General features: G+C 38.6%; 1 protein-coding gene across 1 annotated transcript in view; it reads left to right on the top strand.

The window, feature by feature from the left end:
• The window catches only part of PRUNE2 (prune homolog 2 with BCH domain), a 203,657-nt gene that overhangs the window by 101,673 nt on the left and 81,898 nt on the right, over positions 1 to 20,086 (top strand). The window contains exon 7 of the mRNA XM_081151686.1: positions 19,633 to 19,791. Within this exon, the coding sequence (XP_081007812.1) occupies positions 19,633 to 19,791 (159 nt within the window). The remainder of the gene's footprint in view (positions 1 to 19,632; positions 19,792 to 20,086) is intronic.

The raw sequence follows: 20,086 nt of genomic DNA on the forward strand, positions 1-20,086 counted from the left end.
ACCAACAGATACCTGATAACTAGAAGAAATTAGGCTATTTACCTTAATGACCAGTTAAGGAGACTTCTAATAAAATATAAAATTTTTATTTTTAATTATAAAATGTTCAATTAAATATAAAGATTTAAAAATATTATTCTTAAGCTAATAAAACATTTCTCTTACAGCATTTGGGAACCAGTAAGTGTTTTCACTGAGAAAGCAAAAGTACATTTTGTACAGTTTACCATTTGAATTAATTAGTAAAGTTTATATTAATGAGATTTTTCATTAATGTCCTTTGGCTCTGTTCTTTGAATCGACTTACATTGGTGGTCAACCGGATGACCTTTCAATGCTTAATTCTAAATTTATCTCAGCATATAAATGAAAATCATCTTTGCTCTTTTCATTGAGCAATGGATATTCAATATTTAACATTTTATTGAGAATTAGTCCAGATCTACAATCCCTCAGCTGCAGTTCTGAAATCCAAAAAGCTCTGAGCCTGGCTGGTGTGGCTCAGTGGTTGAGTATTGACCTACGATCCAGGAGATGGCGGTTCAGTTCACAGTCAGGGGGCTGGCAGGAGGCAGTCAATCAATGACTCTCTCATCATTGCTGTTTCTCTCTCTCTCTCCCTCTCCCTTCCTCTCTCTGAAATCAATAAAGACATTTTTTAAAAAAAGCTCTGAAAAACTGTAGGATTTTTGAAAATCTTTGACAGCCGCTCTGACCTGATATTTATAGTCTTTATCCCACTATATACATTTTTTTTTGCATAAATATTTGTATGTTTTAGGGGAGCTTACCTACCATAATATTCATTATACCTACCATATTGCCTTTCTCAAATAAAACCAATCCTGAGTTGCAAAATATGTCTTTGGTCCCAGGGATTTCTGATAAGAAATCATAGACCTATACTTGGGAAAGGCTCAGTGGAGCTTTTTGTTACCATCAATAGTGATGGCATCAAAGAATATTAGTATTGTCATTTATTGAATATTTACTGAGTATATAGGCACTGCTTTAAACTGAGAGCTTGAGGCTGTAACTTTTCACAGTGAGACACTTAAAGATGGAGCTGTGTTGGATATAGTTGGTATCCCAACCAGGAACTCTGGCATGTATTCTCATCTCTTATGTATATTTATTTGTCCACAAGACTTTTCTCTTACCCCCTGGAATCCCATTTCTGTGTGTTGGTGTTCTGTGTGGAAAATTGGTTGCACGTAAAGTCACATCTTAGCTCTCTACCTACAATTATCCTCTTACAGACAGAGGTGGATAATTTTGCCCTTGGTTTCTCAAGGCACTTTGAATGAAATATCCTTTTACTATCCACTCATAATGTAGTTTGGTTGAGGTCCTTAAACCCTTAGCTCCTCTTTATCTCAGTTGCCTCACTTATAAAATGGACTCAAAAGCCAGCTTTACCCATTTCACAGGGTGATTGTGAGGCTCTGATGAGCTAATATATGTAAAGGGCTGTGAAAAGTAAAAAGTGCTCTATGACACAGGATGACTTTGATTTCATTCTTTTAAAAATATCTGTGCAAAGCTAAGTATCTCAAATTCTAAAATATGATAATCTGCAGTTCTTAATGTTCAGAGTTCTAGACAGAGGTTACCTAGAGTTGGATCCCCAAAAGAAGGAAACGATGAAAGCCAGGCTGACTGTGAGCATGCCCTGAAAGGCATTCCTCAACTCCCATGAATTTTTAGGCCAGAGTTATGGCTTAGGACCCTGCCATCTTCAGAGAGTGTCAGTGAGCTTGCAGACTCTCAGTGGTTAAATCAATAGTTAATGATGTTCCTCATGTAATTTGAGCCTCTAGTTTGTTTATGCTAGACCAACTTTATCCATACTCCAAACAAATTATCTCTTATAATTACCAGCCCGAAGATAAATCTCTAAATGTTTTTCTGATGATAGTGCTGTGGTTGGCAGGTGTTAAAAGTGCCTCCCAGGGACAAAGATTGAAGATGAGCTTGTTCCCGCAAATCCTTCAGGCGAGGATGTTGAGCTTTCTGTCTTGCCATGTGCAAAGGAGCCTTGTATGGTGCCCTGTTAATGAAATCTAATAGGCAAAGGTCGTATATCTTTACAAAGAAAAATGCAAAGCTGGTGTGTGATAAATGGGCTCCGTGGGGCTCAGTGGATGAGGTTTGGTGAGAAAACCCATTTTTAAACAATTGGCTTGGTTTCTTTCTAATGTTTATGCCTTAAATATCTCCTTGTAGTGATTCTCCTCACCAAATAGAATGACTAAAATAAATACAAAAATGAGAAATCTGTGTGTCTTTAGGCTTTGAACCAAAGTGACTGGTCATCCAATTTAATGTTGAACATTAACCGCCAGAACAAAGAGTTTACATTAGAGAAAGCTGTAGGTCTTTAAAGAAATCCTCTTTTATAAATTACCTAATATTAATGTGCTTTTAAAGTCTCATAAAGGGAGAAGTCTTAGTATCCATATGCTTTGGTTAGTGCTATCAGATTGCTAAATAGTACATGCAAATGTGCAATGTTATATCCAAAAATTTGTGCCGTTTAGAAATAGACTGAACATCAATATGCTTTGAGCTAAAATGCAAGAATAAGTTAAATCTGGAATTATAAAGAGTTAAATAAATCAGATATCGTTGAATCAAATCACTGCTGGTTTTAGGAGAAGTTACCAGTTCATTTGCTGTAGTTGTACTGCTGAGCTAAGAGACAGTTCAATAAATCAACTCAAGCTTGATGGATTCTTCAATTCATTGAAATGAGTGCGTGGAAGAGAAAAGAAATCTCTTAGTATTCCCTCTTTGACAAAAGGGTATGCAAAGAGCCTGAATGGATGAATGGTTGATTAATTTTGCTAGAAATTTTCTTGACAGCAGGAAATGTGTTTCTGCATTACTTTGTTTGCCTGGGATTTATTTGGTAGAATATGAATTATTGCATGGAAATTTGTACCTGAGGCTATGTTGCTAAAGTAGATAGCTCCTGGAGAGTTTTCTAATGATGGGACCTGTAATATTTTTGTATGGTCTTGCACTCTACACCCTTACGGGTTGCCCCACAGCAGTTTATATAGATGTCTGCTCTCCCTGATGTTAGTAGGAAAGTCAAGCACTGCCCATGATTCAATATTGAGCTTGGTTTAAGTGATCATCTGTGCCCCTTTCAAGAAAGGATGGGGCTGGAGGCAACCAACTGCCAAAGCTCGATAATTCCTACACTCATCAACCTGGCAGTTTACTTATAGACTCTTACCTTTAAATAAGAAAGAGAAGGCACAAGGTGTGCCCTTGTGCTTCTATTTACAGAAGCCTACAAATGAGCATATTTCTTAGTTTTATCTCAAGAAAGGATCCAGCTCACATGAAAAGACCTAGGCTGCTGTTAATGACAGCTAACCTTTGTGAGACTAGAAATAGGGATGGATAGTCTCTCTACTGACTACTTTATGCCTTTCCCTAAAGTACAACGCTGTGTCACACGTGTGACCTCCTGGGTCAGTGTGGAGGGTATGAAGGTTTATGGTGCTCAGGACCTCTACTGGGCCACTAGGTGATGCTATAATTGCTTATAATATTTAGACCTCCTCTGCTGCCATATTCAGATGCTGGAATACTGCAAAGCACAAGGATGAAGCCACTCATAACTTATTTAGCAACTCCTAGCTCATTTAGTTTTCCTTCAAGGGGTTAACACCAGAACTCCCATTTCTTTTAGGCACCAGGCTGGAAATTATCTATAGCATAAGGCACAGCTTGAAACGTTTTGCCTGATTTTGTTTGCAGTATGTATATGTTTTATTCACAGACCAAATCTCCTACATGCCTACCACCATGGTACTTATATTATTTCTAAAAAACAATGTACAGAGAAATTCTCCCTTAAAGATTTTCAAATACCCACAAACACTCTACGGAGCCATGATGCTGCAAAGTAATTTCATCAACTATCCAAATTTGATTTCTAGTATTTTCTCTTTAGATTACATCAGAATGAGAAGTGGTTAAAAGAGACAATGTTAAGTTAAATAAGTTTCCTTTTATGTTCATATCGGATCTGGCACTTAACCTCAAATGAGGCCAGATGGCACATACAACTGTCCTAGAACAAAGCTCAGAAAACTTGGGTTCCAATCTTTGCTCTACCATCAGATAACTATGTGCAACACTGGGAATATTTCTGAAGCTTCTTGAGTCTCAACATTCTCATCTATTAAATGGATACCACTAATTCTTTATCTCATTACCAGCTGGACAATTGGTGAACATAAATTAAGATTGCTTTGATCAATCATACATAGAAAAGCCAACCTTGCTCTATAGACATACATTTTTACTTTCTCCTTAAGTGTCAGAACATTTTTAGGTTATTCTTTGCATGTGAGCCTTTGTTCAGTGTTAGCTTCCTAGGCCGGTACAAACTAACAAGTGATGCTAAAGCCTCCCATGGTCAGCTTTCCAGTTGCTTCTTTATTTCCCCCCCTTGGCTTCTGGGAATCCAGCTGAACCAAACACATTTTCCATTCTGCTTTGTAATATGTACTGACTGATAACCTCAGGTGAATGCTCCCAGCTCTCTGAAAGCATTCTAGAATTCACAGGGGTGTGTGTACCCTTTAATTGAATACAGTGTTTACCAAGCGTCAGCTGTGTTGGCTCCCAAGCCTGTTTATACCAGTTGTACAAGTTAATACAAGTACACAATTTTTTAAAAAAATGGGTGAGATAGGAGTAGGATAGTTATTTCTAGGATGAATGCTTTGGAAAGAGTCAATGAAATGAAATGAAACATACTCTCAGTGAAATACACTCTCAAATTAGGACAATAGAGCTATAGAAATAATGGGAGGGGGCTGTAAAAAATGCAGAAGGAGTCTGCATTCACACTGTTTCACATATGTCTTAAGTTTTTATTCCACATTAATGAAACTGAAATTAGAAACTGAAAATTGTACTTTTATGTATGATTTGTGCACAATGGGAAGCTCCTATAGGCCCATGCTTGAGAAATAATTTAAAAGGCTTTGGTCCTATATGAAGAGATTATAAATGGATGCATAATTATGCTTGGATTAAAATAAAATTGCTATCTCATTTTATTTATTTATTTTTTAAATACATCTTTATTGATTTCAGAGAGAGGAAGGGAAAGGGAGAGAGAAAGAAACATCAATGATGAGAGTCATTGATCGGCTGCCTCCTGCACGCCCCCTACTGAGGATCAAGCCCACAACCCAGGCATGTGCCCTGATCGGGAATCGAACCCTGATCTCCTGGATCCTAGGTCAATGCTCAACAACTTAGACACACCGGCCAGGCTGCTATCTCATTTTATAATAAAACATTTATTTTTAACAATTTTCTTCTTTGGCCCAATTCTTAATTAAGCAACTTCCTGTCCTAATCCTCTTGGCTGATATAAATAAACACATACAGCAGAAAACTTCTGTTCTCTAGCTTTATTTTTATAGAATCAAGGGAAGTACAAGCAAGGGGTTTTCATTGCCTGAATGGACTCTTCCTTTTTCATGTTAGGAATTTGAAGCCCAGAAAGGTGAAATGTCTTGCTTTTGGTGAAAGTGTTGTTCTCAAAACTTTCTGTGTGGTCACAGAAAATCAGTGGCCTCAAACCTTAGCTGCATTGGATTCACCTGGGGGCTCCTGGGCCCCACTCCCAGGGTTTCTGACTCAGCAGGTCTGGGGCCAGTCGGGAATTGTCATTTCTAGCAAGCTCCCAGGTAATACTGATACGGCTGGGCTGGGAACCACACTTGGTTCTGCTGCTGCTATCACGGGGAGGGCAACTCTGAGAGAAACCTGGGCTAAGCGTTTTATACATTATCTCATTTTATAAAGTAGCTAAGGATCCTCATTTCTTAGATGAAGGAACTGAAGCTTAGCATGATCAAGTGATTTGCCTAGAGGTACAGAAATAACAGGGTGTGGGGCTAGGCTTTGAATCCTGGGCTATTTTTTTAAGTTTCTTTATCTTTATTGTTGAAAATATTACAGATGTCCCCTTTTTATCCCCACTGATCCCCTCCACCCCATCCCCAGGCCCTCCCCACACCAATGCCTATGTCCATGGGTTATGCTTATAAACATATAAGTTCTTCGATTAATCTCTCCCCACCCACACCCCTCCCCACCTTCCCTCTGAGATCCCTCAGTCTCTTCCATGCTTCTATGTCTCTGGATCCACTTTGTTCATCAGTTTATTTTGTTCATTATATTCCACATGTAAGTGAGATCATGTGGTACTTGTCTTTCTCTGACTGGCTTGTTTCACTTAGTATAATACTTTCTAGTTCCCTCCTTGCTGTGCCAAAGGATAAAAGATCCTTCCCCTTTACAGCTGCATAGTATCCATGGTGTGACTGTGCCACAACTTCTTTACCCACTCATCTACTGATGGGCACTTGGGCTATTTCTAGATCTTAGCTATTTTGAAATGCACTGCTATGAACATAGGGGTGCATAAGTTCTTTGTGACTGGTGTTTCGGGTTCCTTAGGATATATTCCTAGAAGTGGGATCACTGGGTCAAATGGCAGGTCAATTTTTAATCTTTTGAAGAAACTCCCTACTGCTTTCCACAGTGGCTGCCCCAGTCTGCATTCCCACCAGCAGTGTACTGGGTGCCCTTTCTCCACACCCTCGCCAGCACTTGTAGTTCATTGATTTATTGATGGAGCCATTCTGACAGGTGTGAGGTGATACCTCACTGTGGTTTTAATTTGCATCTCTCTGATGATCAGCGACATTCAGCATTTTCTCATGTGTCTCTTGGCCATGTGTATGTCCTCTTTGGAGAAGTGTCTATTTAGGTCCTTTGCCCATTTTTCAATTGGATTGTTTGTCTTTCTTTTGTTAAGTTGTATGAGTTCTTTATATATTTTGGATATTAACCCTTTATCCGATGTGTCATTGGCAAATATGTTCTCCTGGGTTATCAGATTTTAAACCCGTGCTTTTAAGTACTACACTTTATTATGGTTCATTTGCAGGGAGTTATGGCTACTTTTTTTTTTTTTTTCAATCCTCACCTGAGGATATTTTTTTCTATTGCTTTTCAGAGAGTGGAAGGGGGGGGAGAGAGAGAGAGAGAGAGAGAGAGAAAAGCATCAATGTAAGAGAGACGCATCGATTGGTTGCCTCCCATACGTGCCCCGACTGGGGCTGGGGATCGAGCCTGCAACTGAGGTGCGTGCCCTTGGCCAGAATCAAACCCAGGACCCTTCAGTTCACAGGCCGACACTCTAACCATGAGCGAAACCAGCTAGGACAAGTTGTGGCTACTTTTTTTTTTTTTTTTTAAATAAGATGTGAACATATATTTTTGGAACTTGGTTTTCCCCAGTCACTATGAAAGTTCACTCAATGATTAGAGAATGGAAATGAGAATCACTGATGTAGAAACTGTGACTACACAGCATGAATTGAAAATGTCTTTTTATATCAACATGACCACTGTTCTCTACCTTCGCTGCACATTAGAATAATAGCTGGAACTCTCAGAAAAATATATGCTGCCCAGGCCCCATCCTTAAGCCAGTTAAATTGAAATTTCATGGGGTGAGGTTGGAGTATTTGCATATATATATATATATATAGTTTTTATTCCTTGGGCTATTCTAAGGTATAGCCAGGGTTGAGAACTGGTGATACAGACATACAGGTTCAGATAATTCGGGCTCAGAAATGGATTTTGATGAATTTTTCCATGTAGCCTGTTTTCAGGCAGGAATGCTAGTGATTCGCTGAACACTTGGCATGCCCCAGGCATGTGGCATTGCTCTCGCAGAACTGCCATATTTCAGGGTTACCACAATGGAGTTAAAGTATGCCCATCATTTTCAGGAATCCCAAATATATAGTTTGGTATTTTAAAATGCCCTATTTACTTATAACTGACCTGGATTGATACAATATTTCTAGACTAACAAAGCTCTGGAAAATACCTAGGAAAAACTCATTTTCCTGAAACAGGAAGTAGATGTTTTAATAAAATCCTGCCCCTTTCTTTTACATAATTCTTTTTTTTTCTTTGTATAAGAGAATCAAAATGATGTTTATTTTCTAAGCATGCCAGTATAAACTACAATACAATTGATGGAAATGTTAAATGTTTTACCAGCTTAGGAAAAGAAAATAGTTGGCCAGCTAGCACTAAGTATTTGCTTAAGTGCTCCCCATCCATGATTTTATTTCTTAGTTTTCCTATCTCTTAAACCAGGCAGAATTAACGATGTGTCTTGCTTTATGCCATAATGTTTCTAAAAAAGTTGTACGTGATGTGAATTACTTTTTAAGTTTGCAAGACTCTCCTACTATTATTCTCTAAAGCAATGGTTCTTAATTAGGGGGTCTTTGCCACTCAGAAGACATTTGACAACATCGGGAGAATATTTGATTTTCACATCTAGGGGAAGGAGTTTGCTATTGGCATCTAGTGGGTAGAGGCAGGGATGCTGCTAATGCACAGGACAGCCCCCGGGATAAAGAATTACCCGGCCCAAAATGGCAGTAGTGCCGAGGCTGAGCAACTCTGCTCTAAAGTTATTTCTTTTTATCTGTTATGAATTCCAACTTTTTTCTGTATTTAGCCTGTTTAAAGCCTTTTAATAAATAACCCTTGTATAAAATGATTACATATATATATATAAATGTACATATTTATATATACAACTCCTATTTTAGCAGAGTTAGTTCAAATACTTTCTTTTATAGAAAGGGCCTGTAGATCATTTCTAATTTGTATTTAAAGCATTTGAGCCCAGCTGCCATGGCTCAGTGGTTGACCATCAACCTATGATCCAGGTGATTGCGGTTCAATTCCAGGTCAGGGCACATGCCCAGGTTGTGGGCTTGATTCCCAGTAGGGGCCATGTAGGAGGCAGCCGATCAATGACTCTCTCATCATTAATATTTGTCTCTCTCTCTCCCTCTCTCTGAAATCAATAATAACATATTTTAAAAATAAATAAATAAAGCATTTGAATGCCTCATATGTATGGTTCAAATAGCAAAGAAAATTTGACAGTTGTGGTGGAGATTTGAGCATCTGAAGACTTCAGGGGCCAAAAAGAGAAGCCCTCACACTGACCTGAAAGAATAAAGATTAAGAAGACTTGGCCTCTTTTTCCTGGACTGATTAGAGGCCACCATATATTTTTTATTGGTTAAGCATAATTTTCATTTTATAAGCTTAACACTTTTATGGATTTGTTTTGTCATTCCTCTATATAATACCCTTCTTAATTAGGTGCAAATTGCCATTCAAATGAAAGTTAACCAAATTATTTCCCTGAGGTTATCTTCCCAACCATTGTGTCTCTTCCTATGACTGGGCTTTGCTGGCAGGAAATAAAATGGGAATTTGGGAAATTATATGATGTGTGTATGGGGTGTTAGAGTGTGTGTGCATGTGCTTGTTGTGTGTGTGTGTGTGTGCATGTTAGTCCCTTGTGCTTGATATCTAAGGTGCACACCTATGGGCTTATCCGCTCAGCACCCCTCTTCTAGGAAATGACTCTTACCTGTCGCTCTTGCTATGACGGTGCCATGTCTGTATCTGATGGTCTTCCCAATCCACCTCAGTTGCTGGGTGCAGAATTCCTTCTCCAGGGTGTTCAAACAACAGACCAAGAGGGAGGGAGCCATGACAAGGTGGAAAGGCCGGCCCTGGAGCTGGAGCCGCCCACCTTTCCCGCCCCATGGACAGCACTAGCGGGTTGCAGGAGCGGAGGATGGTGTCAGAGAAGAGGGTTGGAGGAGTCGGTGGCCAGCACCCCCCTAGCAGCCTGCCCTCCTCCCAGCGTGGCCCCCAAATCTTCCTGTGCTTCTTTGAGAATGCTCCCCGGACCTTTCTCACTTTCTTTCTCTTAGGTTAACGTTTCTGTGACTTGCAACCAAGACAGTCAGTACAACACAGTGTCCTCACCTGAAAATGAATTCCTCAAGCTCCCCACACACAGATTTCTCCAAATGAAAATAAACCCCAAACCCCAGAGTGTATCTGTTTTCAGGAGGGGGGTTTCTGGTAATTAGCTTAGATTGCAGCAAATGGCACACACAGACTGTTGGCTCTGCGTGTGAGCTCTAAGATTGGTGTTTATCCTATTATATTCCAATTTAAGAATGTCATAAAGTTTATCAGTGAGCACATGGAAACTAGCAAGAGCACATATAGGAGTGGTGAGAGGTGAGTGCTTTGATATATAGATTTTTTTAAACTTCAAAAAAATTACTTTCATTGGGTTGATAGCAAAGGGGACACAACCGCACTCCCCACTTAAACTTGATGATGGTGGGGTATTTTTAGCAAATGAGTTGTCAGCAGAAAGGCTTCATTAGACCCATCAGGATATCTGCCCATGAAGAACGAATCCCAAACTGTACTGGCAGTTTCCTTGAGCCAAAATGATGGAGCACCTCTGACAAGAGCCATATTGTGCTCCCCATGCGAGAAGCGCGAGGAACAAAAGAGACAGTGTGATCTTCATTTGGTCAGGTTAATATTGACACAGCTTAGAGCGATCGGAAGGGTGTGTGTACACGTACAGCAAGCACTCTGGAGGCTTGACTGGTGGTTTCCATCAATCAGAAAGGGTTACCCAGAGAGGAAGGAAGGTCTCCTGCTTTCTTGAAATATTGTTCAAGCGAGATGATTTATTTTTACAAAGGAAAATAAATAAAGCCGTAAGTGTTCAGGCTCCTGGCTCAAAACAAGCCAACAGGGACTTTTTAAAAACATCTATACACAATTATGGAAATAACTTACTATTATTATTATTCGATAGCTAGATGTGCCCAGGTTCTACCCCTTCAAAAATAAAACCTGCCTAATGAGAGGTTTTTCCATTATGTTGTTCATCCCCATATAGGAATCCTTACAGACTTACATGAACAAAACACATTTTCCTCACTGAGTCCTTAAATCCATACTGTATGGAAAAGCTTTGATGGTTATGGGTAAATTAAGTTGAGCTAGTTAATGAGATGATGACTTATTTTTCTCTAATTGGCTGTGCACCTCCCCACATGCAAGTATTCAATCTGCTGTTAACTAGTGTGAGAGTCTGCCTAGGACCACTCTTGTATGAAGTACAGTGCATATAAGCATCATTTTCCAGGGCAACTCTCTGTTGGTGTAACACTGGCCCTCTGTGACGGAGATGGTGAGGCTGAGGCAGGACTTCAACACACTCAATTTCAGGTTGACCTGAAACCTGCCCACTTCATTTCAAAAGTCCTTAACTCAAGCCTGTGCTTTCAGATGGATTATCTCCCAGTACACTCTTCCTCTGTGTCTCTCTTTCTTCATTAATGATATGGTTATAGAAGGTAATAGATATTTGTCCCAGGACATGAAAACCGTGACGTTCGGTTTTCAATAAACATGTGCTCTCCCCCTCTATTCTTGAATTTCCGAACCCAAATGATGACCTTGCAAAGGTGACTGCCTGGAAGACTCTTGATTTCTCCTGTAATACTTATGACATGCTTGACCTAAATTGAAGCACCTGCAGATTGATACTTAATTTTGTCTTTGATAGTTGTGCCTTTACAAGAAGACTTTTCTTGAAATGATGGTGGTACTGTGGGCTTTTTCTATTAAAATGCCCACTCTTTCAGGGAAAACAATTGCCTCTTTTGTCTCCCTCCTTGCTTCCTGCAATCCTAATTTCTGGTTGTCTTTGGGCTTTTGAGCAGAAGAAAAGTAATGTTGGAAGCATCCTTAGATGATGACATTTTTACATACTGAATGAGAGTGAGGCATTTTTCCATTGTCTGTGTAAAGAAAACTACAGTACATGAGAATAATTCTGAATACCAGGAATTATGCCAGTTCTCCTGCTTTTTTTTTTCTTTCCTGTGTGAACACACATGTTCAGCCTTTTGAACATACATATTGTTGCAAGAATCTTGCAACAATCTTTGTTATAGCAGTTTCTTTGGGCAAGTTTTCTATTTTAGGTTTGTAAATATATAAGTTAATGGCCAGCCTACATTTCTATTTTATAGAGTAGATGAGAAAGTAGAAATTGATCACAAAGCGTGCTAATATTGGCTCATCAAAAATGTGAAGCAGCATGTTATTATTAATGTGTTAAAATCAAGGCGGTGGCTTACTTGTGTGTAGTGACAGAGAGAATCAACACTACACAGAAGTAAATGGAGTAGCAAATAACTGCTTCTATTAAGTTGAAAGTGAAATTAGCAATACCTTTGGTGATGAAAATTTTCCCATTTGAGAATAACACAGAGGTTAGAACATGGGCTCTGGAGGCAGACGAACCTGGTTCGAGTCCTAGTTTTCACATGTATGAGCTGTGTGAAGCCAATTACCTAACCTCCCAAAGCCTGCATTTCTCCATGCAGAACAAAGATGATGTTACCTGCCCCATCGGGTCACCTTGAAGTTTAACTGAGATGACACAAAGCATTTAACAGAGTGCTTAATGCAGAAGCAGTGCTTTATTCAATTATGTTAGGCAGTGTAGTGCTGGTTTAAATGAGAATTGTATTGATATGTCCATATACGTTACATATTTATTTATATAGTGTAATATTTTTAATTCTAACAGAATCTTTTCACAAATAGGTGTTTTCTCTAGCGCTAAAGAATGTGAACACACACTGCTTCATTCTATTTTCAAAATATGACATCTAATACAGTTTTAATAGACACAGTAGAGTTTGCACTACTAAAATGCCTCGACTAGCTTGTAAGAATAAGAACAAAAGAGTTTTTTAAAAATGACATCTGGTAAAAACATGGAAAATATCTTTGCTTACCAATTAAAGGGTGTACAAAAAAAACACAGAATAAATAAAATCTCTTAATTTATGCATTTTGTGTTCTCATAAATCATTTTCCTGTCAAAATTATCAGACTTTATTATTGCTGAATATTTTAAACATCATAATGGAATTTTGGTAGCATAAATCATAAAGCTTTCAGTTAGAACATTTGCGTACATACCTCAGCATTTTTCTTATATCTTGATTAAAAAATAGTCTTCAGTCTTGAAATAAATCCATGCAGAGTATAAATGTCAAACTATCCTCTTAAATTTCAGTAACTCAGCAATCCATGCTGGCCACTGTGCTTACAAGGTGGTTATGGGTTGTCAAACTGTATTTCTGAGACTCACTAGTCTCATAATTGAAGCCGTACAAGCTTTTGTTTTAATCTTGGTAATGATTTTTATCTACAGGCATCGTACCTGCAGATGACACCTGCTCACTTTATTTTTCTATTTCCTGCAAGAAGCAAAATATTTCAGACATAATAAATCTGGGAATAGCTTGTCCATGACATTAAAAAAGAATTTGTTTCATTTAGTAGAAGCTTTACTCAATATATTTCACTTGTGATTTGTAAGAGAGACAACTGTTTTGGATTATGCATATGGCCCAGAATGCTGGACCTAAATGGAAAGTATTAGCATCAGGAGTGAAATCCACTGAAGGTCATGACACTTGGAGGTGAAATTGTGGAAATGATGAAAAAGGCTCTATCTATGTGATTTAGCTGGAGGAAAAATTACCACACATTTTTTGATGCTTTAAAAGCTGTTACATGTATAGTGTAAAACCAGAAGCTCATTCACTGAGTCTAACTTGGAATTAAGGATAAAGAATCCACGAGTGAGATAAACACTGCCTTACCCAGAGTTTCTATATCCTACATTTTTTAAATGACTTGGCTTCATATTTAGCCTTGTGTAACTTCCTCTATCCTCGCACATCTAGGAATTTTACATATAAATCACTTAAATAACTTAAAATGTGTGTGATCATTATTTGAAAGTTCACATTTATTATAAAAGATATAAGGCAAGAAATTGTAATATGAAAAACAAGTTCCCATACCAAGAAATTTGTAAAATACTCTCTATGGATCAGATTAATCTCATGAATGCACAGAATGATCTTTTGATAACTTAAGAATTAGGAAAGAGATCTAATGTTTATTGTCTACTATATGCCAGATACTAGGCCGGCTTTTTGATATATGTTCCTAATTCTTACAACAGTCCTATCAGGTGGGGTTTTACAGATGAGGAAAATCAAGGCTTGGAGAGGTGCAATAACTCGTTTAAGTTATCCAGCTAGTGAATGCAGAGCCAAGGGTTAACTTTGGAGTTCAGCTGACTCCAAAGCCTTTAGTAGAAACCTTAGAAAGAGGGTCCCAAAATAATGGAGAGACACAATTAGGTTGTAGATGACCAATATGACTATATTATGGCAACTAAAATATCACAGTATCTTAATGTCCATTGTGTATTAGGTTTCAGTATATATTATTCGAAGACATATAAAAATGACATTCTATTTTATATGATTATAGAAATTATTTTCCACTTAACACTGTCATGAGTGTTTTCTTGTGTCATTAAGTATTCTTTGGTAGCATTATTTTAAATAGCAGCATAATATTCTTTTGTGTGACTTTTCCATAGTTTACTTAATAATTTATTGTTGGAATTTAGGTTGTTTCTAAGTTTTAGTTACTAAAGTAATAATTCAATGAATAGCATTTTCCACAAACCTTTTTTGTGTATATCTGATTTATTTAGAATATAATTTCAACAGCGTATAAGAGTGCCCATTTAGAAGTATTTACCAATAATAGGAAAGAAGAACACGAGATATTTTATTATCAAAGGATTTTTTGATTATCAGTGACTTCAGATATTTATAAATCACTTATATTTCAACTCTGAATTGTCTTTTATGTTCTACAACTGTTTTTCTATTGTTATGTCTACTTTTTTCTCTTTGATATATAAAATCATATCTTAATATCTAAGATTATATAATCTCAAAGGCACTAAACCTTTCTCCTCTAAGTTTAAAAAAACAAACAACAGAGAAAGACAAATATCATATGATTTCACTTATATGTGGAATCTAAAAAACAAAATAAATGAACCAACAAAACAGAGCAGACTCATAGATACAGAGAAGACTGATAGTTGCCAGGTGGGAGGGGAGTTGGGGTCTGGGTGAAAAAGGTGAAGAAATTAAGAAGTACAAATTGGTAGTTACAGAATAATCACAGGGAAGTAAAGCATAGCATAGAGAATATAGTCAATAATGTTGTAATAACTATGTTTGATGCCAGGTGAGTACTAGATTTATTGGGGGGAATCATTTCATAAGATATATAAATGTCTAACCACTATGCTGTACACCTAGAACAAATATAATATTGAATGTCAACTGTAATTGGAAAAAATTAAAATGGAAATAATGATAATTGCATTGAGAAACTTTTGAATGGGTTTTAAGCAGAAGAGTGTCATGATTCTATTTACATTTTAAAAGTTCTCTTGGTGTTGTGTGGAGAACTGATCTTAGGGAGCCAAGAGCAGCTGCAGGGAGACCAGTTGGGGATCTGCCACTGAAGACCAGGCAAGAGATGATGGTGACTGTGGCTATGACAGTAATAGAGATGGAGAAAAGTGAGAAATGTTTGGACTTGAGCTGTGTTTCAGAAGTAGAATCAGCAGGGTTTGCTGATGAATGGGGAAAGAATCAAGAATAATTCCTAAATATTTGGCTTGAGTAACTGGGCGGTGCCATTTAATGATAAGGAGGAAACTGGGGCAGAGATAGATTGTGTTTTATTTGAAATGATTATTAAACATTTACATGGAAATATCACGTGGATAGACCAGGTTGGAGTTCAGGTGGATACTTTGAATGTCATGTGACTGGGTGAGATCACCAAGGAGAATGTGTAGATAAAGAAGAGGAACGGGTTTGGGAACAAAGCCTGGGGCAGTGAACACTTAGAGGTTGACGGAGGAAGAGAAACCAGCGCAGGTGACTGAGGAGCAGCCAGTGAGACGGGAGAAAAACAAAGAGAATGTGACGTCAGGAAAGGAATTGAGTGTTTCAAGGAGGAGGTAGGGTCAACCTCATGGAATTCTTTGGAAAAGTCAAATAGAGTCAGAACAGAAAAGTGATTTTTGGATTTGGCAACCTGGAAGTGATTGGTATTTTGGAAAACAGCAGTTTGAGTAAAATGATGGGGGCAGAAACTTAAACAGTGGAAGATTAGGATATACAGGGGTAGGCAAAAGTAGGCTAATAATAATAAATAATACAATAATTAATAAATAAATAATTATACACAAATACACTCTCTGTTTCATGTAACCCTTCTGTTGCCCACCGCCATGTGAGCAATGTAAGAAGAGTGGGTTTTCTCTCTCATATCAGCGTGTAGCATAAAGACTAAATTTTTCAGAGCAATGAGATGAGCACTGAATAGCAGAGAATAGAAATTACTACTGCATTTGTCCACATACTTTCAACACAAATACAGTAAATCTAGTGGACACCATCACCATCTCGGTTGTTGTATTGGTTGAAGTAGAGCCATATCACTTCTGTTTTCTGCTCTTTGTCATCATGATCATCAACGTCTTTTTAGGGCCCTTGAGATCTACACCTTAGCTTTTGGTCAGGAAATAACAAAGCCTTTTTGTCGCCACATTTCCAGGCCTTCCTACTCATTCCAAAACAGTGAATTACTAAGGAAGAAGGACTCATGACCTCTAAAATGTTTAATGATCAGATCTTTGGACCCATGAGTGACAAAGGACTGTGACAGGGAGCAGTTCCCACTCTTCCTAACTGATGGGAATAGTTTGGGTTTCTGCCAGTCAATTCCCAGCTGCAATAATTAGTAAAGGGACTTCCTAAATTCCATGCAGCAGTCTCAGGCTGGGTCATATTTCAAATGTGGAAGGTTGTATGGTGAGGGCAGGGGTGGTAAATTAAAGTAGGATCCCTTTATTTTCTAAATTTTTTGCGAAATTGAGTGGGAAATATATATATAATTTTAACTTAAGGTAGGGGAAGCATTTTGGAGACATTCGAGCGGATTAACAAATAGTATTTGTATACACGTAACTAAAACAGTGATTTATCAGGTAGACGGCAAGTGGGGGGAATCAAATGCCAACGTGTATCTACAGTTGGGTTGTGGTGATGATGAAGTGCTGTTTATTCAGGGCCGGCCCAGCTTGTCAGCAGCGTAAGAGCCATCGCCGCACATGACTCCCTGCGTAGCTGGAAGACAATCATAAATTATCTCCTATGCAAACAGCACCGGCATAAAAGCAGAACAAACAGCCTCTGCCTCCTGGACTCCTGAAGACTCTCACTCATTCCCTTGTTGGATTCACTTTTAAACATGAAACTCCTGACATTATCCTAAAGCCAGTAAGATTTGGAACCTGGTCTGGACAATTTTATTAGGATAGGTGGGGCATAGTCATTGAGGGTCTTTGTTTTGGGGTTACTGTAAAACTTAAGCATTTTCTTTCTTTAACATACTTAAGTGAGTCACATAAATCTTTGTTTTATCAATACTTTGTCTGATCCTGTGGAAAACTGGGAGGGTGTTACTCGAAGGTGTTTGAGTCTAAGAATCACTTGAGATACATGATGAAATACAGATTCTTGATCTAATCCTCAAACTGCTAAATGAGAAGCTGCAAAGCAGCCCAGAAATACACACTCCAGGGTGATTTTTATGATGGGGATAGTGTGAGGGACAAGGAGCTGAGGGTGAGTCAGTAAGGCCCGCGGCAGCACTGAGATAACCCAAAGAAGTGCTTCATAGCGAGATATACCTGAGATAACCCAAAGAAGTGCTTCACAGCGAGATATACCTGAGATAACCCAAAGAAGTGCTTCACAGCGAGATATACCGGCTACCAAACACCACCCTAGAGCAGTGCTGTGCAGATTTCCATGTGCATCCAGATCACCTGGGATTTGTGGAAAAGGCAGATTCTGCTTCAGTGGGTCTGGGGCGTGGCCTGAGACTGCCACTGGACTTGAGTCCAGCAAGATCCTAGAGCTGTCATTTTAATAGAAGAATCCCAATAGATTGGCGCTCAGCCAGTATTTTGGAATAGCAAATGTTCCACTGGTATGGCTTTGAATAATGCTGATTCTACTGAATCCTAATCTTGTGCTTAGATGCCAGGAAAATCTGCTCTTTCCTGTTCGAGTGACCCAGAGGTAGTGTCCTGATAAATTTATTATATATATAACTCTTGTAGAAATGTTGCGTCTTCTTTCAGGAGTTTATAAATGTATTTTGAGATTTTATGTACATAATTTAAAAATTTTTTTAATATTTTTTTAAATCCTTACCCAAGGATATTTTTTCCATTGCTTTCAGAGAGAGTGGAAGAGAGAGAGAGAGAGGTGAGGAGAGGTGAGGTGTGCAAGACCTTGTAGCCAAAAAGGGAAAGTGGCTTTGTGAGATGCCTAATGAGAGTGGCTGCCACAGGATAGAAAACAAAGACTCCTTGAGGTGTGGAACCTGGTGATGGGCTGAGCCTGCACATCTGCCAAGTGTCCCTTGTATCCTGTCAGGGGCCTCAGAGACATTGAGATTGAACTCAGTAGAATTAGAGTTCATGTGATATGGATATTTTAAATAGTCTGGTAAGTAGTCTAAGCCATAAACATCCACAAGTTTCAAAGAGTTACCACATACAAACATTAACCTGAGCATGGAAAAAATCTGCACCTAAATGCACCTTGCTGTTGTGCTCTTCACAGTGGTTATCTGAGGAGGGGTGTGGCACTTCCACCTCCCATGGTATGCATTTCTGTATTGCTTTACTGTTTTACCAGTGGCATGCATAATTCTGATGACTTTTGTAATAAAAAAATTAATAGAATTCTTTATCTCTCTTGAGTGCATATTGTGGTGATTTTCATTAAGTAGCACAATACACTGTCAGTTGATTGATTATATATAGTGATCATATATATGCCATGTATATGCTGTGATAGAGGATTATGTAGCACAGATTGATTTTGTGTATGTGTCTCTTCAGGTATTTCTTGAGCAACTAGTATATGCCAGGCATTGCTCTTCACTGTGTTTCTTTAAGAAAAAGAGACAGCCATGCCAGCAAAGTGGTTCTCATCATAGTTAATAAAACTTGAAAAGGCTGGCACACTTTCCGAGGGTGATGTGAGCCACAGGGCTGGGTACTCCGTGGGCACAGTCGCTGTCACCTTTTCTGCAATTATTCATCTCTCCTTAGTTGCCACATAGAACAAGCAGATCTGACATCACAGCCTTTACACTAATCTTCTAGACATCTACACTGGGATAAAAAGCATTCAGTGAACTCAGCTAGGTTTATCCTTAGGAATTCTGCTTGGAGTTAATAATAATCATTAGAAAACAGTTACGGAGAAGAAAATAACTTCCTACTTGCTATTTTTCTAGTGACAGGTTGCAATAATAGCAAATATCCCTATGTCCTAGGAGCAATAAGAGGAAATGTATGTTTTAGAAAGTCAGTCTTTGAATAAATATTTTAGGAAAAAAACAGAGATTCTGTTTCTTATCTAAACTTCTTAATAAAAATAGCAAAGGCTCCTTCTTTTCTTGGTTCAGGAAAACAAACAGGCAAGGTATGTCTTAGGCCATCACATGAAACTTTCCAAACTTCCTTGACGTGTTTATTTCACTTGTATCTAATAATATAATCTGTCATAATACATCATAAGATTGGACAAATTTGTGGCAAACTGCCCAGCGCTGAGCAGTTTGGCATTAACATCAAATGGCCTGTTGTTGTTTCAGAACTGCACGTTCCGCAGCAGCATCGCCACTGACCTGAAAGCATTTACAGACAAGTTCGGCTTCGACGTGCTCATCGTCTTGGCCCGCTCCCTGTCGGAGGAGCAGCGGCCCAGGCAGCAGATCGCCGTGTACTCCGAGAACCTCGAGCTGTGCAGCCAGGTAAGGATCTCCTCCGACCCTGGCACGTTCCCCACAGCCTGACCTGCTTGCTCTCAGAGCAGGGGGTGGAAGATGAGAATGGATTGGTGGCATTAAGAAAATGGCCCAGGACATAAAGTTCTAGAGTTTGAGGTTTAAGAAATGTTGGGGATATTTTTGTACATTGGGCCTTTTAAAAGAGCCCCATGACCATTTCTCTTCTAGAAGGAATTTATGGAGAGAGATAGATCGTAGCTGTCCTACCCAAAGGAGGGCCAGTCCTCCTTTGGGTACTGTTTTCTTAGTCCCTGCCTGA

Source organism: Miniopterus schreibersii (assembly GCF_964146895.1).
Source record: "Miniopterus schreibersii genome assembly, chromosome: 11".
Classification (NCBI taxonomy): Eukaryota; Metazoa; Chordata; class Mammalia; order Chiroptera; family Miniopteridae; genus Miniopterus; species Miniopterus schreibersii.